Source organism: Limulus polyphemus, unplaced genomic scaffold (assembly GCF_000517525.1).
Source record: "Limulus polyphemus unplaced genomic scaffold, Limulus_polyphemus-2.1.2 Scaffold76736, whole genome shotgun sequence".
Taxonomy (NCBI): domain Eukaryota; kingdom Metazoa; phylum Arthropoda; class Merostomata; order Xiphosura; family Limulidae; genus Limulus; species Limulus polyphemus.
In genome coordinates this window covers 1-15,603 of record NW_013742332.1, presented here as the reverse complement: position 1 = coordinate 15,603, position 15,603 = coordinate 1, and the positions used below count along the sequence as shown (strand labels likewise).

The 15,603-nt window shown below is 33.5% G+C and overlaps 1 protein-coding gene across 2 annotated transcripts; it reads right to left on the bottom strand.

Annotated features, from left to right (window-relative positions):
* Window positions 1-1,979: 1,979 nt before the first annotated feature.
* LOC111084430 lies at window positions 1,980-15,468 on the bottom strand. 2 transcript variants are annotated; one of them, XM_022381133.1, is made up of 3 exons: window positions 14,782-15,468; window positions 4,122-4,242; window positions 3,870-3,982 (listed from the first exon to the last, which is right to left on the bottom strand). In XM_022381133.1, exons 1-3 carry the CDS (start codon window positions 15,127-15,129, stop codon window positions 3,966-3,968), a joined length of 486 nt encoding a protein of 161 aa, XP_022236841.1. In that variant the 5' UTR covers window positions 15,130-15,468; the 3' UTR covers window positions 3,870-3,965. The 2 variants fall into 2 exon arrangements, with proteins under 2 accessions (XP_022236840.1, XP_022236841.1); XM_022381132.1 differs by lacking the exons at window positions 3,870-3,982; window positions 4,122-4,242 and adding an exon at window positions 1,980-3,406.
* Window positions 15,469-15,603: the final 135 nt, after the last annotated feature.

The following is a 15,603-nucleotide window of genomic DNA, read 5'->3' as shown; positions in this document are numbered from 1 at the left end:
GATTTTTTCATGATAAGTGATGGCAAATGACATCAACTGTTGGCTGTATTTAAAAAATATACTCAAGTCACTGAAAATAAAGAGGTAAAAACAGTTATTTAAAAAAGAAAAAGGTTCAGGCACGCAAGTTCAGTCTCATACCTAATTGTACTGTAAATAAGTAGAATTAACTATGTAAAGCCTGCAGAGTCATTTCATGATTATAGACATTTGATTTGATTTTAGTGAAGCAAAATTAAATTTTCATAAAAATCTTGTGTTATTTGTTGACAGTGATGCTGAGCTTTCTTTTAAAAATGTAGCTTGTAAATTAACATCTTTAATCACATTCATGTAGTACTAAACACATTTAAGGCATACAAAGTCCAGAAAATTATAAGACAAATGTTGAATGATTACAAGGTTCCAGAGAATATGGCAATTAGGTATAAATGATTAAGTTTGATACTGAAATCTGTTTTGGAAAAACAGTATCATCAAACAATATATTGTACATATTAAAATAAAAATTAATTATATGTATGTACAGTAAGTTATAATACAGCACCTTGTCTTGTACAATGGTGACAACCTTATTTATAAAAATATTATCTGTAGGCTATATTATATAAACCTAAGTATACACTGTAATAATAACACTTATTGAACTTTTAAGCAAAGTATCAGTCATCATTATAGAAAAGCTTTACACAAAGACAAAGACAGCACTACTACACAGCATTTGAATTACAGCCATTGAGTTGTTCATTAGAACTACTCTTACCTAAATCTCACTACCTCGTAGGATTTTATTTGTCTTTTTCCAAGCCTGAGAAGACAGTTTCAATTGAATCAAATGCTTCTTTTACACATACACCAAGAAACAACTGACTTGCTAGATCTTGGGACTATATGATATGACTTTTATTGATGCATAGCAGCAAGAAAGAACATATTTAAAATATCCAAAACCAAATAAGTTGGTAACTCTGTTTTGTTTCCTAATGGTATAACTAAGTTTCGTATTAACAAAATGGTCAAGCTATGATTAAAATTTGCAACTGGATGGTCACAACAAGTAGATCTAAGCAATTAATAGAACTTGTAAATCAATTAATATATTTTATGTTCACTCACAAGGTGAAAATGATACATGGTCCACCACAAAGTGCAGTGTTCATAGAAATAAGTGGAGTGTTAGAGGTCAGAATTATTTGATGCCCAAGAATCTAAAATTCAATGGATAAGTACAATGGCCATGCATCAGAAAAGGGGATATGCAAAGATAATGAAAAAATGCAGTTTAGAAGTGAAAATAGGCTTGGTTGAGGTACAGTTGTGTAGCATGGTAACAAATCTGTTCTTGTTGAAATTCTTCTTGTCATGCTTTGGATGATCCCAAGTACAAGTGTATTCTTAGCAGTTAGAAAACAGCAAAATACTACATGCATTACAGAGAAAATGCTGATCTCCTTCAAGTTATGAAGTGGTCTCCAGGGCCCAGATACCTTCACCATCAAGGTAACATGCAACTGTTACCACCTATAAGAATGAACTTTGGAAGGTGCTAGAGACTACATGCAAGTACTTGCCAAATTGTAAAAGATAAAACTGATGTTTTCTCCATGCTAACAGTGAACACAACTGTATCTGAGTCATATGTAAATATATACATTGAGAATTTACTTAATTAAATCAAAAGACATCAAACAATTGTTTAATGTCATGCTTATTTCTGTTTTTGCATTTTGTCAAGGAGACTCCAAATTTTTTAACACTAGCGTACATTACAATCCCTTTGAAATTTTGTGCAGATTTTGTGCAAACAATTACAATTCTAATCATTATTGTAAATTCTGTAACAACCAACTGTATGTAGAACAGAAAAGCATAAAGTTTCCATCAAAAAACTAGCCACACTAAAGCATGAATTGATGTTTAGATATATTAATAAACAACTAAAATAATTTTACATATGAAAATACACATAAGACACACTCTTACAACACAATCTATTTTATTTCACCACAAATATTACAAGAATGTTAATTAATAGAAACAATAAAGCAATTCAGGATTTAGGTCCAATCCCTTGTCAAGAAGAACAGACTGATTGTAGTTAGATTAGACCAGTTATCTGAATTTTTCTGGGAGAAATTTCAGTATCCTCTACAAACAATCAAATTATACAGACTGAAACTTTTTCAGTATCTGCAACACTGATGACTGCATTTTTGTATCTAGTTATTAGTTTGTAAAAACTTAGTTATTTTGTTTTGCACTGATATCAAAAATGATTAAATATTTGCTAGCCTTGCATTTTTCTTGATAGAAATTATGCACTAATTGCTCAGTGTAGAGCCTAAACTCTTCTACCAAAACATCATCATCATATCCAAAATGGATACAGTAAGTGCTATGCTTGTGATAGAAGAAAATTACTTTAGATGAATATCTGAACATACTTCCAGAAATCAAACTGAGCTGTCCATCTTCTTTAACAAACTTTATGACTTTGTCAGATCTTGCCTTAAAAGTAGTCTAGTAGCTAGTAATAAAATCTTTCTTGCTTGTCAGAGGTACGTCATACATGTCTACAAAGTGCAGAAAAGAACAAAGGGCCTCAAGAGTCATCACTTTGCTGGTGGTTTAATCAAATGGAAAGCCTTTAAAAGCAAATAACAGAATAGAAACTTATTTCCATATTTTTTTTCTGGTTCAATGTAAGTTAAGATTGTAAATCAATGCATACACTGTCATCCTTTAACAAGTCACAAAGATATATAAAACTTTGGAGGTGTTCATTTCGACATTAAGAGGTGTTAAGCAGGTGGCAGTGCTCCTTGTTATGCTTAATATGTTAAACCACAAGTTTCATCTTATAGGCATGAAGTGTGTTATCATTGGTGTTTGGCCCTTTCTTAATAAATACCCAAGATATCTAGATTTCTTTGCTAACATAGCAGAGAAAAATTCCACAGAGTTGTTGATGTAAATCAATGCAGTTCAAAATATTCAAACTATGCAACATACTTCACATGAACACATTTATAACAATCCCAATCTTTGTATGGCTTCTTCATAAAGGCAGCATTATCAGTGTCATATACAATGTTATATTAAACTCAATGCCATAATTCTGTTATATATAATGACAATAACCTGCTGTAACAAACACAGTATCTAGAGTACTAGATAGGCCACATTGTCATCCTTTTCATGAAGCTATAATGATTTTCAGTGGAAAACTACCTTTCACAACAGTGATCTCATCAGTAATAATGACTAATGGTCTGTCACCTAACAACTCTGTTAGTTTTTCCTTCTCAATACTGTAAGCAACTAGCAGGTAAGTTGACTGAAGCTGACTTCCTACACTTAGAAAAATTCTTGCAGCAGTGGAAGCTTTCATCCAGTCATGGGACACCTGAAACAATGAAGTTATGCTACAAATTAATTTATTATAATATGTGTTAGAGACATAAAATCATACATCTGACTATAAATATTGTGAGAAAATCTGCCATTAATTACACATTGAAAAACTTCCTTATAAATGATATACCTAATAATCATAACTTTGAATTAAAATAAACTCTTGAACCATGATACAGCTGTACAACTACAATTTTTAATTTTGTAAAACATACTGTATTTGTAAAATGCAAATTACTGAATAAATATTGGCAGTAGGCACACAATTACCCCAATATGCATAGTTATTGATTAAATTACTAGACACATTCCATAAGTTTACTTCAATATGCTTACTTTCTGTTATAATTTTAGCATGCGATGCAGTAGCCACAGTTGTTTGAAGGTGTTCATTTTTCTTTGTTCAAGTTTTGCCTTGTATATTTTTTGCATGGATTTAACTAAGTGGTCCATGACCGGCAATTTTTGATATCATCATGAATGTGTTGAGCAAAATGAAACCACCATCAGTATCCTTTACCCAGGAAAGTTTTACTTGGTCTTTTGCAGATTTACTTCTTGCTGGTTCCTATAACAGGTAAGGCTTAATCAGAGAAATATCCATATATGATTGCAAGTATATAAAAGATATACATATATGTCTGTAGCCATAGATATGCTGAACTTTTATACTTTTTAATTAAAATGAACTTGAAACAGGTACTTACCTTTTAAATACCAGAAAGTCTTTTCTTGCCGAGTTACTTTCATGCTATCAACAACCACATAATTAAAGTTCTGAATTTCCTTGACATCTTGCATAATATGTGTCAACTGATTTAAAGGCATCTGTGAGAAGAAAAGGAGATCAAGCTGTCATATCTCTCAGTTCAATCAAAACAGAAATCAGGAGAATGATGGAAGAAATGGGCAAGTTGCATGCCAATGGGTCTGAGCTTTCGATTGGCTATACACGTCATTGGGTGAAGTAGATGTATGTGAGCAAGATGTTTTAAAAATTGAAGGTGGGCAGGGCCACTTTGGTTGATACACTCAGAAAATAGAAAATATAGGAGGTTCTTAGTTTATATTCTAGTTTTTCAATATCGGTAATTTGAGTATCAAATTTGTAAGAGACTAGACTTTGTATTTGGACATCACAAACATCTAACATGAACCAATGCTGCATTAAACATACCACATGACACACAAAAATCGATATTTAGGATTTCATTTTGAATATTTACTTTAAAATTAAGAAATTAACTAATGTATAATACTAAAAGTTGAATTACAATCTATAATTTGATACCAAACTTATTGACCTACATTCATAAAATAGTAGTTCAATAAAATTTTGAATGCAAGTCAATAAATGTGATGATGTGGCCTTTGACCTGTGACCCATGTTGGTAGGGTTAGAAGGCATGGAAGAGGCATCAATCATTGGCATGCCCAACTGGGAACAAATACATCAAAATAACTAAGGCAGAGTGACCACTCCATAGGAAAAATCCTGTCTGGTCGAGTTCAAAACTCTCAAAACATGGCAGGCTGTCAGGTGAACCTGATGTCACTGGAGCAAGTCCCAGCCTACCTCATGATTGATATGGGAAATGACTGTAGAATTTTTGGAGTGGATCATAACAAAGTGCCCCACAAAACACTTATGTAGAAAGTACACTCCACAAAAAAAACCAAACCCCCAAGGTCGTAGAGTCATCCAGAGACATGCCTAACTGCAATAGATGTGTAGGGAAATATAGACAGGGGGTGGGGTGGCGACCAAAGCATTGATATGACGCAGCCAACAAGCCAGTTCCCTGAGAACAGAAGGCAAGAGCATCACAATACAGGATGGAGGATCAAGACATAATTTCCCTTGGTAGCTCAAAATCCATTGAAGAAGCCTCATGTGAGCCTGGCCTTGAGTAATCATATCCTAAGAGAGTTCCTCAGCAGATAAAGAGGCAAGAAAGGCATCAAAGAATCCACAATATGATGAACTATGGAAGTAACATCTTCCACAACCAATGTGCCTCCAGTGGCCACAGACAATGTAGGGGTAGTGTTAAGAACATCACCAGAACCTTTGAAGGAGGTAGCAGTTACTGTCACTTGAGAATTCATAGTCGTTGTAATAATTCTCCAGATAATTTTTTTTTAAGTTATTTAGTAGCTATGTACCTTGGAATGAAAGTTAAAAGAAACTAAAAGGCAATCAAAGAAAGTTAACACTGTGAAAAGGCAGCACAAATCTCATTAAACTGATTAAGTTTATACTTCAAAAAACGTATATGTTAAATATTTTGGTAAGGATAGAAAAAAAAAAGTAAAGTGCTTATGGGGATCTACTGTGCATGGAGAATATGTTGCTTTACTACTGGTGAAGAGCTATTGGTTACATCAGGCATTAGCACAATTCTTGTATAATATGTCTTAGGTGAGAGATAGCTTAAGGCTAGTACCATAAATCTCAAAGGCAGATGTGCTAGAAATAGCTATTGTGTACACAGAGGTAAGTCTATCATTTTGGAATTGAGAAGTAAGACGAGCAAAATAAGATGACCCTGCTTAAAGGCTATTAACATTTAGCTGATTTCTAAAAACATCAGCTATGTTGAAAACATTATAACCAAAAACTTAATCTTCCCATGTGACATTAGCACCCTCAGACGTAACAGAAATGAGTTGAAGATTTCAAATAGAACATACCTGAGAAAAAATGAGAAATTAAACCAGCAAAAGCTTCTTTGGAATTAGGACTAGCTGACAACTCCTGCTCAGAAAATATATTTTTATTATTATCAATGTATGTTTATCATCACCATCTTGAGAAATGAGCAGAGGTTCTGCAACTGAGGATCCAAATGAATGTGAAACCCATCCAGGACATCAGCAGACAATACAACATTAAATACCTGAATATGTAGATCAATAAGTGATGACAATATACTCATGGGAAACCCCTGTATGTTAGAGGCAGAGAAGTTGTACTGATTCTGATATTGGTAAAAACATTCGTAGCAGCAATTAACACTAACCTCAGAATTCCTGTTGAATAAAGTTAACAGAACAACTGTCACCAAAACAATCTTGTTTATGGTGGGAAAGCAGTCTTTCTTACATGAACAAAATCAGTTATGTGGAAGCTGGGAGTGGGGAACTTTGGGTATGTTGATGCATGCTCTACATGATGTCAAGGATAAGAACTTCAGTCACATGATAGTTGACAGCATGAGAGAAACTGAACAATTTTTCATATTTCACAGGTAAGTCTGCCCACTCTGAATAATGGATTTCCACTTTCTGACATCATTTGTTAACAATCACAAATATTAATCTTATTTTTGTGATAGTGCACTTAAAAATGCAAACTAATATTAACATAAATACATAATTAATGTTATTACAATCATTTCTGTAACAACTATAATGTTCTGCAATAATGTTATGAAATTCTTTCCAATTTATTGATTCATAAATCTTGTGCACATATTCAAAATATGTGAAACATTTGGTGCATTTGGAATTCCAAGAGGACTGACATAAGAATGTATACAGTGTCAAAAATGTTTAAACAAACAAGTTTAATTACAGTGATAAAACATCTAAAGATGAAACTAGTACTATGCCTACTTCACCACTGAGAAAAATAAGAGCAGCATTTTCAAAGAGTTTGGAATAGGGTTATTATAAACTAGCATTATATTTCATTGCCATTGGTATAACTTAAGTAGCACTCCAGAAAGGCAGGATGTACTCATTGTTTTCAGTGTTGGAATTGACTATTTTTAATTTGGTGAAACTCATATATTAATATTATACTTTTGGATTTTGTGAAATTCCTATTTTTAGCTTAAACCAAATCAAAAGACACAGTCTTCCTCATAACTTGTTTAATGCTGTTTTTTTTTAAACATTCTGAAGTTGAGAGATTTTTTTTTATAAATAATTCCATTATTTTTGCAAGAGTGACAACATTAATCTAGATTCTTGAAAAGCATAGATTAAGATAGGTTGAAAAAGTATGCAAGCTTTTATTCAAGTTATACCAACTTTGTTAAAGGTACAAGTCAGGAAATAGTGGTTTTGTACTTGTAAAGCCACTGACTAAGTTTCAGTTAATGGCATATAAAAATGCACCCCTTCCCCTATTGGAAACAATAACACTGGCAAGGAAACTAAACAGTATTGAAAGATTCTTATATGCAAGTCAGACAGTACTTATGCCAACTTGCAAGGAGTTTGCTATAACTAACAAGTGGCCAACAATAGAGATCAGGTGTGATTACTAAATTTAAGAAGTTAGACTGGTGTGTTTATAGATGTTTGGAAGACATTTATTTCAACATAAGAAATTAAATCATTTGTAAGCCTTACATACTGCCTTAAAATGAACAATCACAGTACAACATTTACCCCTAAGTTGCTGACATAGGCTTCTGACCTATCAAAGTAAGAATAAGTTGGTAGATTTCCTGGGCATCCTGAACACTGACATTATGGCCAATGCCTACATTGGCTGCAAACAATGGGTCATGAAAATAAAATTCTCAAAGCTGGATGTCCAAATCACTGCCAAAAAGCAGAACTACCACTACCATAGCATAACAACAAACAAAAATAAAAACAAGATGGTAGTAGCAGATACAGGAAAACAAAATGCACCTGATTCAACTTAAACTATGGTCTCAATATTGACACAGATATCAGAACTCGGAGATAATGGCAACTCCATGCAGTGTTCCATGAAAAGACAAACTGAAGGATAACAGCATAAAAAAAGAGAGAGAGAGAGATCAATTGCCATCTTAGTTTGGTCACAAGATCCAGAAAGTCGAGAAAAATGTTTCCACATCTAATAAGTACCCTACAACCAGGAAAACTTGAAAGATGGCAGCACTAAATAAGGAAAGGCAAACAAAATAAATTCCAGAAACTGTTGGAATGGCTGGTTTCACACAGTCTTCTACTATATCATCCACCAGCTATTCAACAGCCAAAGCCCAAGCAACTAAGAGGACAAAAGGTCAATAAGTTGTAGATTTACCTGTTCTTTAACAAGATTAACTCTTTCACTATGGGCTCTGTGAATTAGATCAACCTTATGACCCAAAAGTGACCTTCAGAGTTTCCATACTATAACTTTTGATATATTTTGTGTACTTTCAAGAAGTTTTTAGTAAACATTACAAGCCTTTTACAGACAAAAAAAAAGGAAATCTAAATTTTTAATGAAGTATTTCTATTCTGTGAATATATAGTCAGTGTTGACTGCTCCAAATGCAAAGCAATTTTAATGTTAAGATACAAAATATGTTTCAATTTTCAATTTCACATGCATAATCTCTGACACCTATAAATATCAAATTTTTGTTTCAGAAAACATTATATTTTATCTGTTATTTTCTCTATCCTAACCCTATACAGGGCCAGTTACTTTGACTAATCTTGCAAACACCATAAAAATTAAGAAATAAATCTACATTACCCTTTTGTTTTTTATAGAATGACTGCAAATTGTAACAGGAAACCATAATTGTTTATCCTAAATAGCTTAAAGCTTGTAACAGTATACATCTGTTTATACTTAATTATATTGCTTTATTGCTCTTTGAACCAGTCTAACTAATTACCCTACAATAAAAGTTGTAAATCACCCAGTAAACATACAGCCCACAGTACTGTATCAAATTCTGTAAAGCACAAACCACTCATGAGCACACCACAGGAAAAACTTTTATTATCATTATTATTTTTAATTATCTTAGCTTATCTAACATAAGTTTCCAATTTTTACATTTAGATACTTTTATAATAATAAATAAAGAATTTTCCTTACGAATCAACCTGGGTTTCTTGTTTTTTAACTGTCAATGAAACTTATGCTTACTTTTTTTTATACTAATGGTACAACTACACTAAATATTATTTATTCAATTAAATAATGCACCTAACAATACGACATAATAACATACAAAATTGGCTTTATAAGTGACAAGAGCCTTCAAAAATTCAGCTAAGCTTGTTGATTTGATTCCCATGAGAAAAATGTTTAACTGGAGACGAAATAAACAATTTGCTGTATAGAAAATAAGGTCATGTGTCAAGAGGGTGTTGCATGATGATTTACATGCAAGACACAGTTGAACAACGTTGGTCATGGGGTACGTGGGAGCTCAAGGCTTGTAGCATGCAAAAACATTTTTGCATATAGAGGGCAGCATTGAACAAGAATGGCTATATCTGTGAGAGGAGGTAATGTACCTTATCAGAAAGGAAAATATAACTCTAGTCTTAAGATGGTTGCATCTAGAGCTGAGCAATTAGTAGTAGCATACTAACCAATTAATCAGAAGCCACACTAACTGATTACATTCAATTATTGATTAGTACACTGTTGCTAAAAACCATGATATGTACAAGAAACGACAAAAAAGTTGGCAGTGGATGTTGCTGCCTGGTTTCCTTCCTTATTGCAAAAGCTTACAAAAAAAAAATGTGGCATGTGCTGCCAGATAATTTACTACCTGATGACGAGCATCTGCTCGAAATGTCACACAAAATAAATTGGAACAAGTTTTCATTTAGATGTATCAATATATACTTTATCCTTATTTATCCAAGAGAACCTTAAGCTTTGCCCTCAAATCATAAAGCCCAATCCCTGAATCACCAAATTTGAACAAATTAAAAAACAAACAAACTTATAACAGTAAAATTAGGCAGATCACAGATAACCTGTTATATAAGTTTGTGCTTAACACCAATTGATTTCATCATAATTTTGTTTATTTGATTGTTAGAAATACTAATTTTAATTAGTGGATTATTTTTGTGACAATCATTGTAATTTGATTTATTATAATTTCAATAGTTCTGTTGTTGGAATAATCAAAACATTAACTATCAAATACACTAATTATGATTAATAAGTTTAATTGTTATTTTCATTAATTGATATAATTGCTGCTTATAAATAATTACATGAATCATTTTTGAAAGATGAGTATGGATAAAACATCATCATCATATTCACTTTTCAGAAATATCAGCACCAAAAGAGCATAAGCATTAGACTCAAGCACACATGAAATTAATATTACTATCCAAATTCCATTATTGGTATAATTAAATAAATATACAATCTGTTGCATATAGTGTTTAACAACAAAACAATAGTTTTTAGTATGCATACTGACACGAACATCAATGCGAGTTACAGAAGGCTGAAACTTTTTCTCAGGTCATTTGGTTCTTTGATTTTAGATTTATTTTAGCATTTCTGTATGTATTTTAAAAGCCTTTTCAGGAGTTATAAATGCATACTTATTTGCACTTAAATATATACATGTACATATAATTTAAGAAAAACAAAGATCTATTGATCTATCTAGACCATCCCATCTAACATGCTAAAATCTAAAATAAAACACTCAAATCCAATCCTTATCAAATCTACCCTGAAACTCCCTTAAATTAACTATATATCCATATACCACATCTAAAAGCAAATCATTCCAAAGGTTGAGTAGTATTTGCAAATCAATTAATCAACAGGCTCATTATTTGGTTGGTACACCACACTCCCTATACCACATATAATCAATAAAAGAAAAAATGGGTGTTTACCATCTTAGCATTTACAACCACTACATTATTGGAATGTGATATTAACTTTCCTATTTTCTTTGGCATTGTTTTGGTTTTTAAAGTGATTTTCTAATTATTCCATTGTTCATATGATTGATCTCTTCTAGAGTTAACCACACAAAAAAAGAAGATTTTCCAAAAAGTTCTATAAGCATATCTCACTTGGCAAATGAATCACTAATATCTATTAAATACCACCATGAGATCACCATTGTTTGTTTTTCAAATATGCAGTAATCTCAAACTAATCTGTTAATCAAATAAGTTGATAATAAAAAACATGTTTTACTCTCACAATAAGAATAATAATGTTTTTATTTAAAATACATCAGGATTGCAACTACAAATAATTAAATAGCTAGTTAGGCAGTCTAATTTATTTATGTGTGCTGTTTGAATAGGATAAACATAAAACTGATATTCAATAAAGATTTGAATCATCACAATATTTTACAAATGCTTACCATAATTACCAAACAGTAAACATATCTGATTTGATGAATTTATTTTATTTGGTGAACAAAATTAAAAAAAAAAATAGTTTACAAAAACTGCAACTCAATAAATATCTATTAAAAAGTAAAAACACCATAATTTTAAACAAAGAATTAAACATAAAAAAAAGATATCTTTATTAAACCTTAAGCAATCTCCAGTCATGCCACATTACATTAGAGTTTCTTTGCTATCCATTCAACTTATCTCTAAACTGTACAAGCTTACCTAATATATCTCATCGAAGAAAATTTCTGTAGCTTCCAAACAGATGTAATTTAACCACAAACACTTAACAAAAAAAAATCAAAGAAGTTGTTTTGTTTACATGCAAAACTTTCCAGCTGTGCAGAAGAGAAAATATTAACTTTTGTCTTCATTAATTATTCTAACTAAGTGTCACAATATCAGATTCTTTGAAACTGCTTGAGATAGCCTTTTTCATTAAATGGTTACGAAACCTATTAGGGAGGATTGCATTTTAGATTTATTACAAACCTCCATAGAAGTTGGAAAGCAATTGATTACAAATAATTGTGCAATTAGGTTTGAATTCAACATTTTCCTAACTGAAAATGTATTTCAGATAGATACTCATCTCCTCACACAGAATAGCTTCAATCCTTATGCATTTGCCTATGAGATTTGCATGTCAATAATCTTGAGCTAACTCCCACCTAAATTACACTTGTATAACATGAACTGTGTTAGTGCATGATGAATAGCCCTCTACCAATTGGAGGGCCACACCACCTCATTGCACAGTAACTCCCATTCAACATTCAAGAGTGCTAAGGAACAGTTACAGTGTCCCAAACTCATATGTCACAAGAGAAATTTGACTTTGAAAAATAATTGTCTGTGACCCATGATCATGTAGTTCATAACTAACGGTTGTGTTGTGACCCACCGGTGGAGAATTTAGCAGTGAACATGTTAAGCACTTGCACTCAAGGTAACTTCAATCTTAGACAAGGCAAGAAGAAAATGTTCCCAGAAGTGGGGAGAACAGGTGGGAAAGTATTTCGAGGTGAGTACCTATCAAAAATATATTTTCAGGTAAAGAAAATGTTAACTTCCAAGATGATATCTCAGTTCCTCACACACAACAGCTAGATTTTCACACTGAAGCAGTGGAGGGGCCAATGTAAAAAATTACACCTAGATGAACTACTTGCAGAAAGCACCCAAAGGGAAAGTGCATAGATTGTGACACCAGATGGTAGGTGCTCCACAGGGACACACCAATTGGAGACCACATCTCAACTTGATTACAGTATATTCTTCACCCAAAAGAAAAAAAGGCAAAGGCAAAAGAGCTCCAGGTGTCATAGGGACGGGCAAAATTAGATCATCATCAACTGATCAGTTGCACACAAGTGGTCAACGAGCCAATAAATGTAGTGTGGTTAGAGCATGTGTTTACAGTGTGGTATCACCTCAACTCAACTGGACAGGCTGTTGCTGCAGGAGGAGAGCACACTAGCTGTTATAGGGATGACCTGCATTACACAGACAGTGTTACCAATGCCCTACTTCCTTCTGGTACTGTACACGACAGTAAGAAACTCTCCAAGGTCCACCACCATAGCAGTTAAGAACTGGTATGTGTCAAGGGTCTCCTATACTACACTTGAAGAAGGGGGGAAATTTGTGGTGGAGAGATCTGGAAAAGTGCCCAGATCCCCATTGGATGCCTGACAGAAAGGTCTTTTACTGGAGGCAGTGCAATGGGTGACCATGAAACACTATTCTTAAAAGCCAGCAAGTGCAAGTCTGGTGCCAGATAGTCCATGGTACTGTATGGTCTGAAATAGGTAATTGTGTAGTGCAAATACCATGAGGATACCATTAGTGGTCTTACGGAATACCCCCCATCTCAACAGTGAGCACTAGTTATGCCAGACCAGATGGGCTAAGAACTTTCTATTACCCCTGGCCCAATGCAAATTTTGGGAAATAAGTATACCTTGGATGGCAACACCAGCCACCTGGTGGGATCTGATAATGGGGAAAGAGAAATAAAAAGAAATCCACTACCTCTTCTTAAAAACAATCTGTAGATAGAAGAATAGTGACAACAAGGAGCCAAAATCCCACCAGTAATGAAACAGATAGATGGTGAAGATAATGAATGACAAACGTGTGGGGAATCATCCATATGTCAGCTTGAAGTATCTCGTCCACAGATTATCAAAAATAAGACAAAAGAGAGTGAATAAAACAGGTAACAAATTTGATCTGATAAAACATGATAAAGCCTGCTAGCATCAACATCCAGGGAAGAATACAAGAATCAAAGGAGTTGATGGAGCCTTCCAGTCAGAGCAGAAGGCAAGAGTTCCCTGATAGAAGAAGGGTCACAGGGCAGAAACAAACAATGGCAGGAACCCTGAAAAGATGCAAGTCAAGCACCCTAACCACCTGGGCCAAAAGAGCTATAGAGACAGGTTCATTAAGCATTCAGGTATCTTCAATAAATTACAATATTTGGCTGCTTACCGTAAAGCACAAGATAATCAAAAAGTTTACACAGTTGGGGATTCTTTCATTAATTATACTATATTTATTTGTAATGGTAGGCAGTCCAATTACAGACTGATGATGGCATTTCACAAGCATTTGAAATAATAGTAAAAAAAATAATAGTAAAAAAAGAAAAAAAAAAAGAAGTCAAACTTTGCCTCAGGGATCAGTGCTTGGACATTTGCTTTTTTTCACTCACATTAATGATAAACTAGTAAAGTGTGCTGATGACATTAAACTCTTGCACATTTCTATCAGCATGAGGTTGATGAGGTATTACAGAATGACTGGGATCAACTATTAACCTGGCAAAATATTTGGGAAATGACCTTTAATTATAGTCACTGCAAAGTAATAGATCTGATGTATCAAAATTGGGAGGAAAAGTTAATACAGAAGAGAACAATGGCATGTCTGAAGAAAGTATCTTGCCACTGTGATGGTTAAGCTATCCAAGTTATTATCAAACCATTAAATGATTAAGTTAAAGTAACAATTCAAGAAACGTTCTCTTGCTTATACTATAGTAAAGCTTTAAAAATAAAATGAATTAATATAGACTAGAGCAAACATTTAACTTTATATCTTACTCAGCTTACTGTTAGCCCTTAGTTTCCACCAGCATTAATAACAATGTTATTAACTAGTATTGGTAATGGTATTGACTATTGGTAGTGAGCGGTACAGGTATTGGCACTGACAGTCACTTACCCGAAGGAATGAACGCTGCCTTGCTAAAAATGTAAGCATTGTTTCCCTACGAAGATAGATAATTGTTTTCACGGCAACCATTAACCCTGAGCTGATAAAAATTGGCCCAACAAGCCACATGTGTCCCAAACTCGAAAACATATTATCACTATCATCTAGGGCCAGTATTGTAATAACGGACCCCACCGTAAACAAAACGATGGCCAAGGTAAAGTAGCAATACGAAGTACAATTACAAATCATAGTATTAGCACCGTTAGGATCCGCATTTTCATTTCTTCTTCTGTTTGTTGTAGGCCTGTTCTGTTCTCGATCGTCCATTTCTCTTTTGTTGTTCTTGACTCGCATAAAATTATAACAAATTGTCCATTTAATTCATAAACATTTGTGTTAAATTAACAGTTACACAACATAATACTATTATTATTAACACAGTAAAGATATCAAACAAGTAGCTCTCACTGCGCATGTCATATGCTTTACGTCATTGTTCATCGTTACCTGACATATTTCTGTGCAATGTGAAACTCATGGAAATAAGTTTGTTTATTTCAGAGCAAAGCCACATTGGCAGAGACGTCGCTAGGTGCTTAAAAGATTCGGTGTTCGGGCCCACAGATGCAGAAATTTTCGACGTTTCAGTATGATATCGATCGTGGTTTTCTATTCTGGGAATTCGGGACAAATAAAATCGGGGCAGTGGCCCTGTATACCAGTGCCTAACGACGCCTCTGCACATTGGGCTATCTACTATGTTCACTATGGGGAACTGAACCCTGGGTTTCTGCGATATAAGCTTACAGCTGTCCCATCAAAGGACTT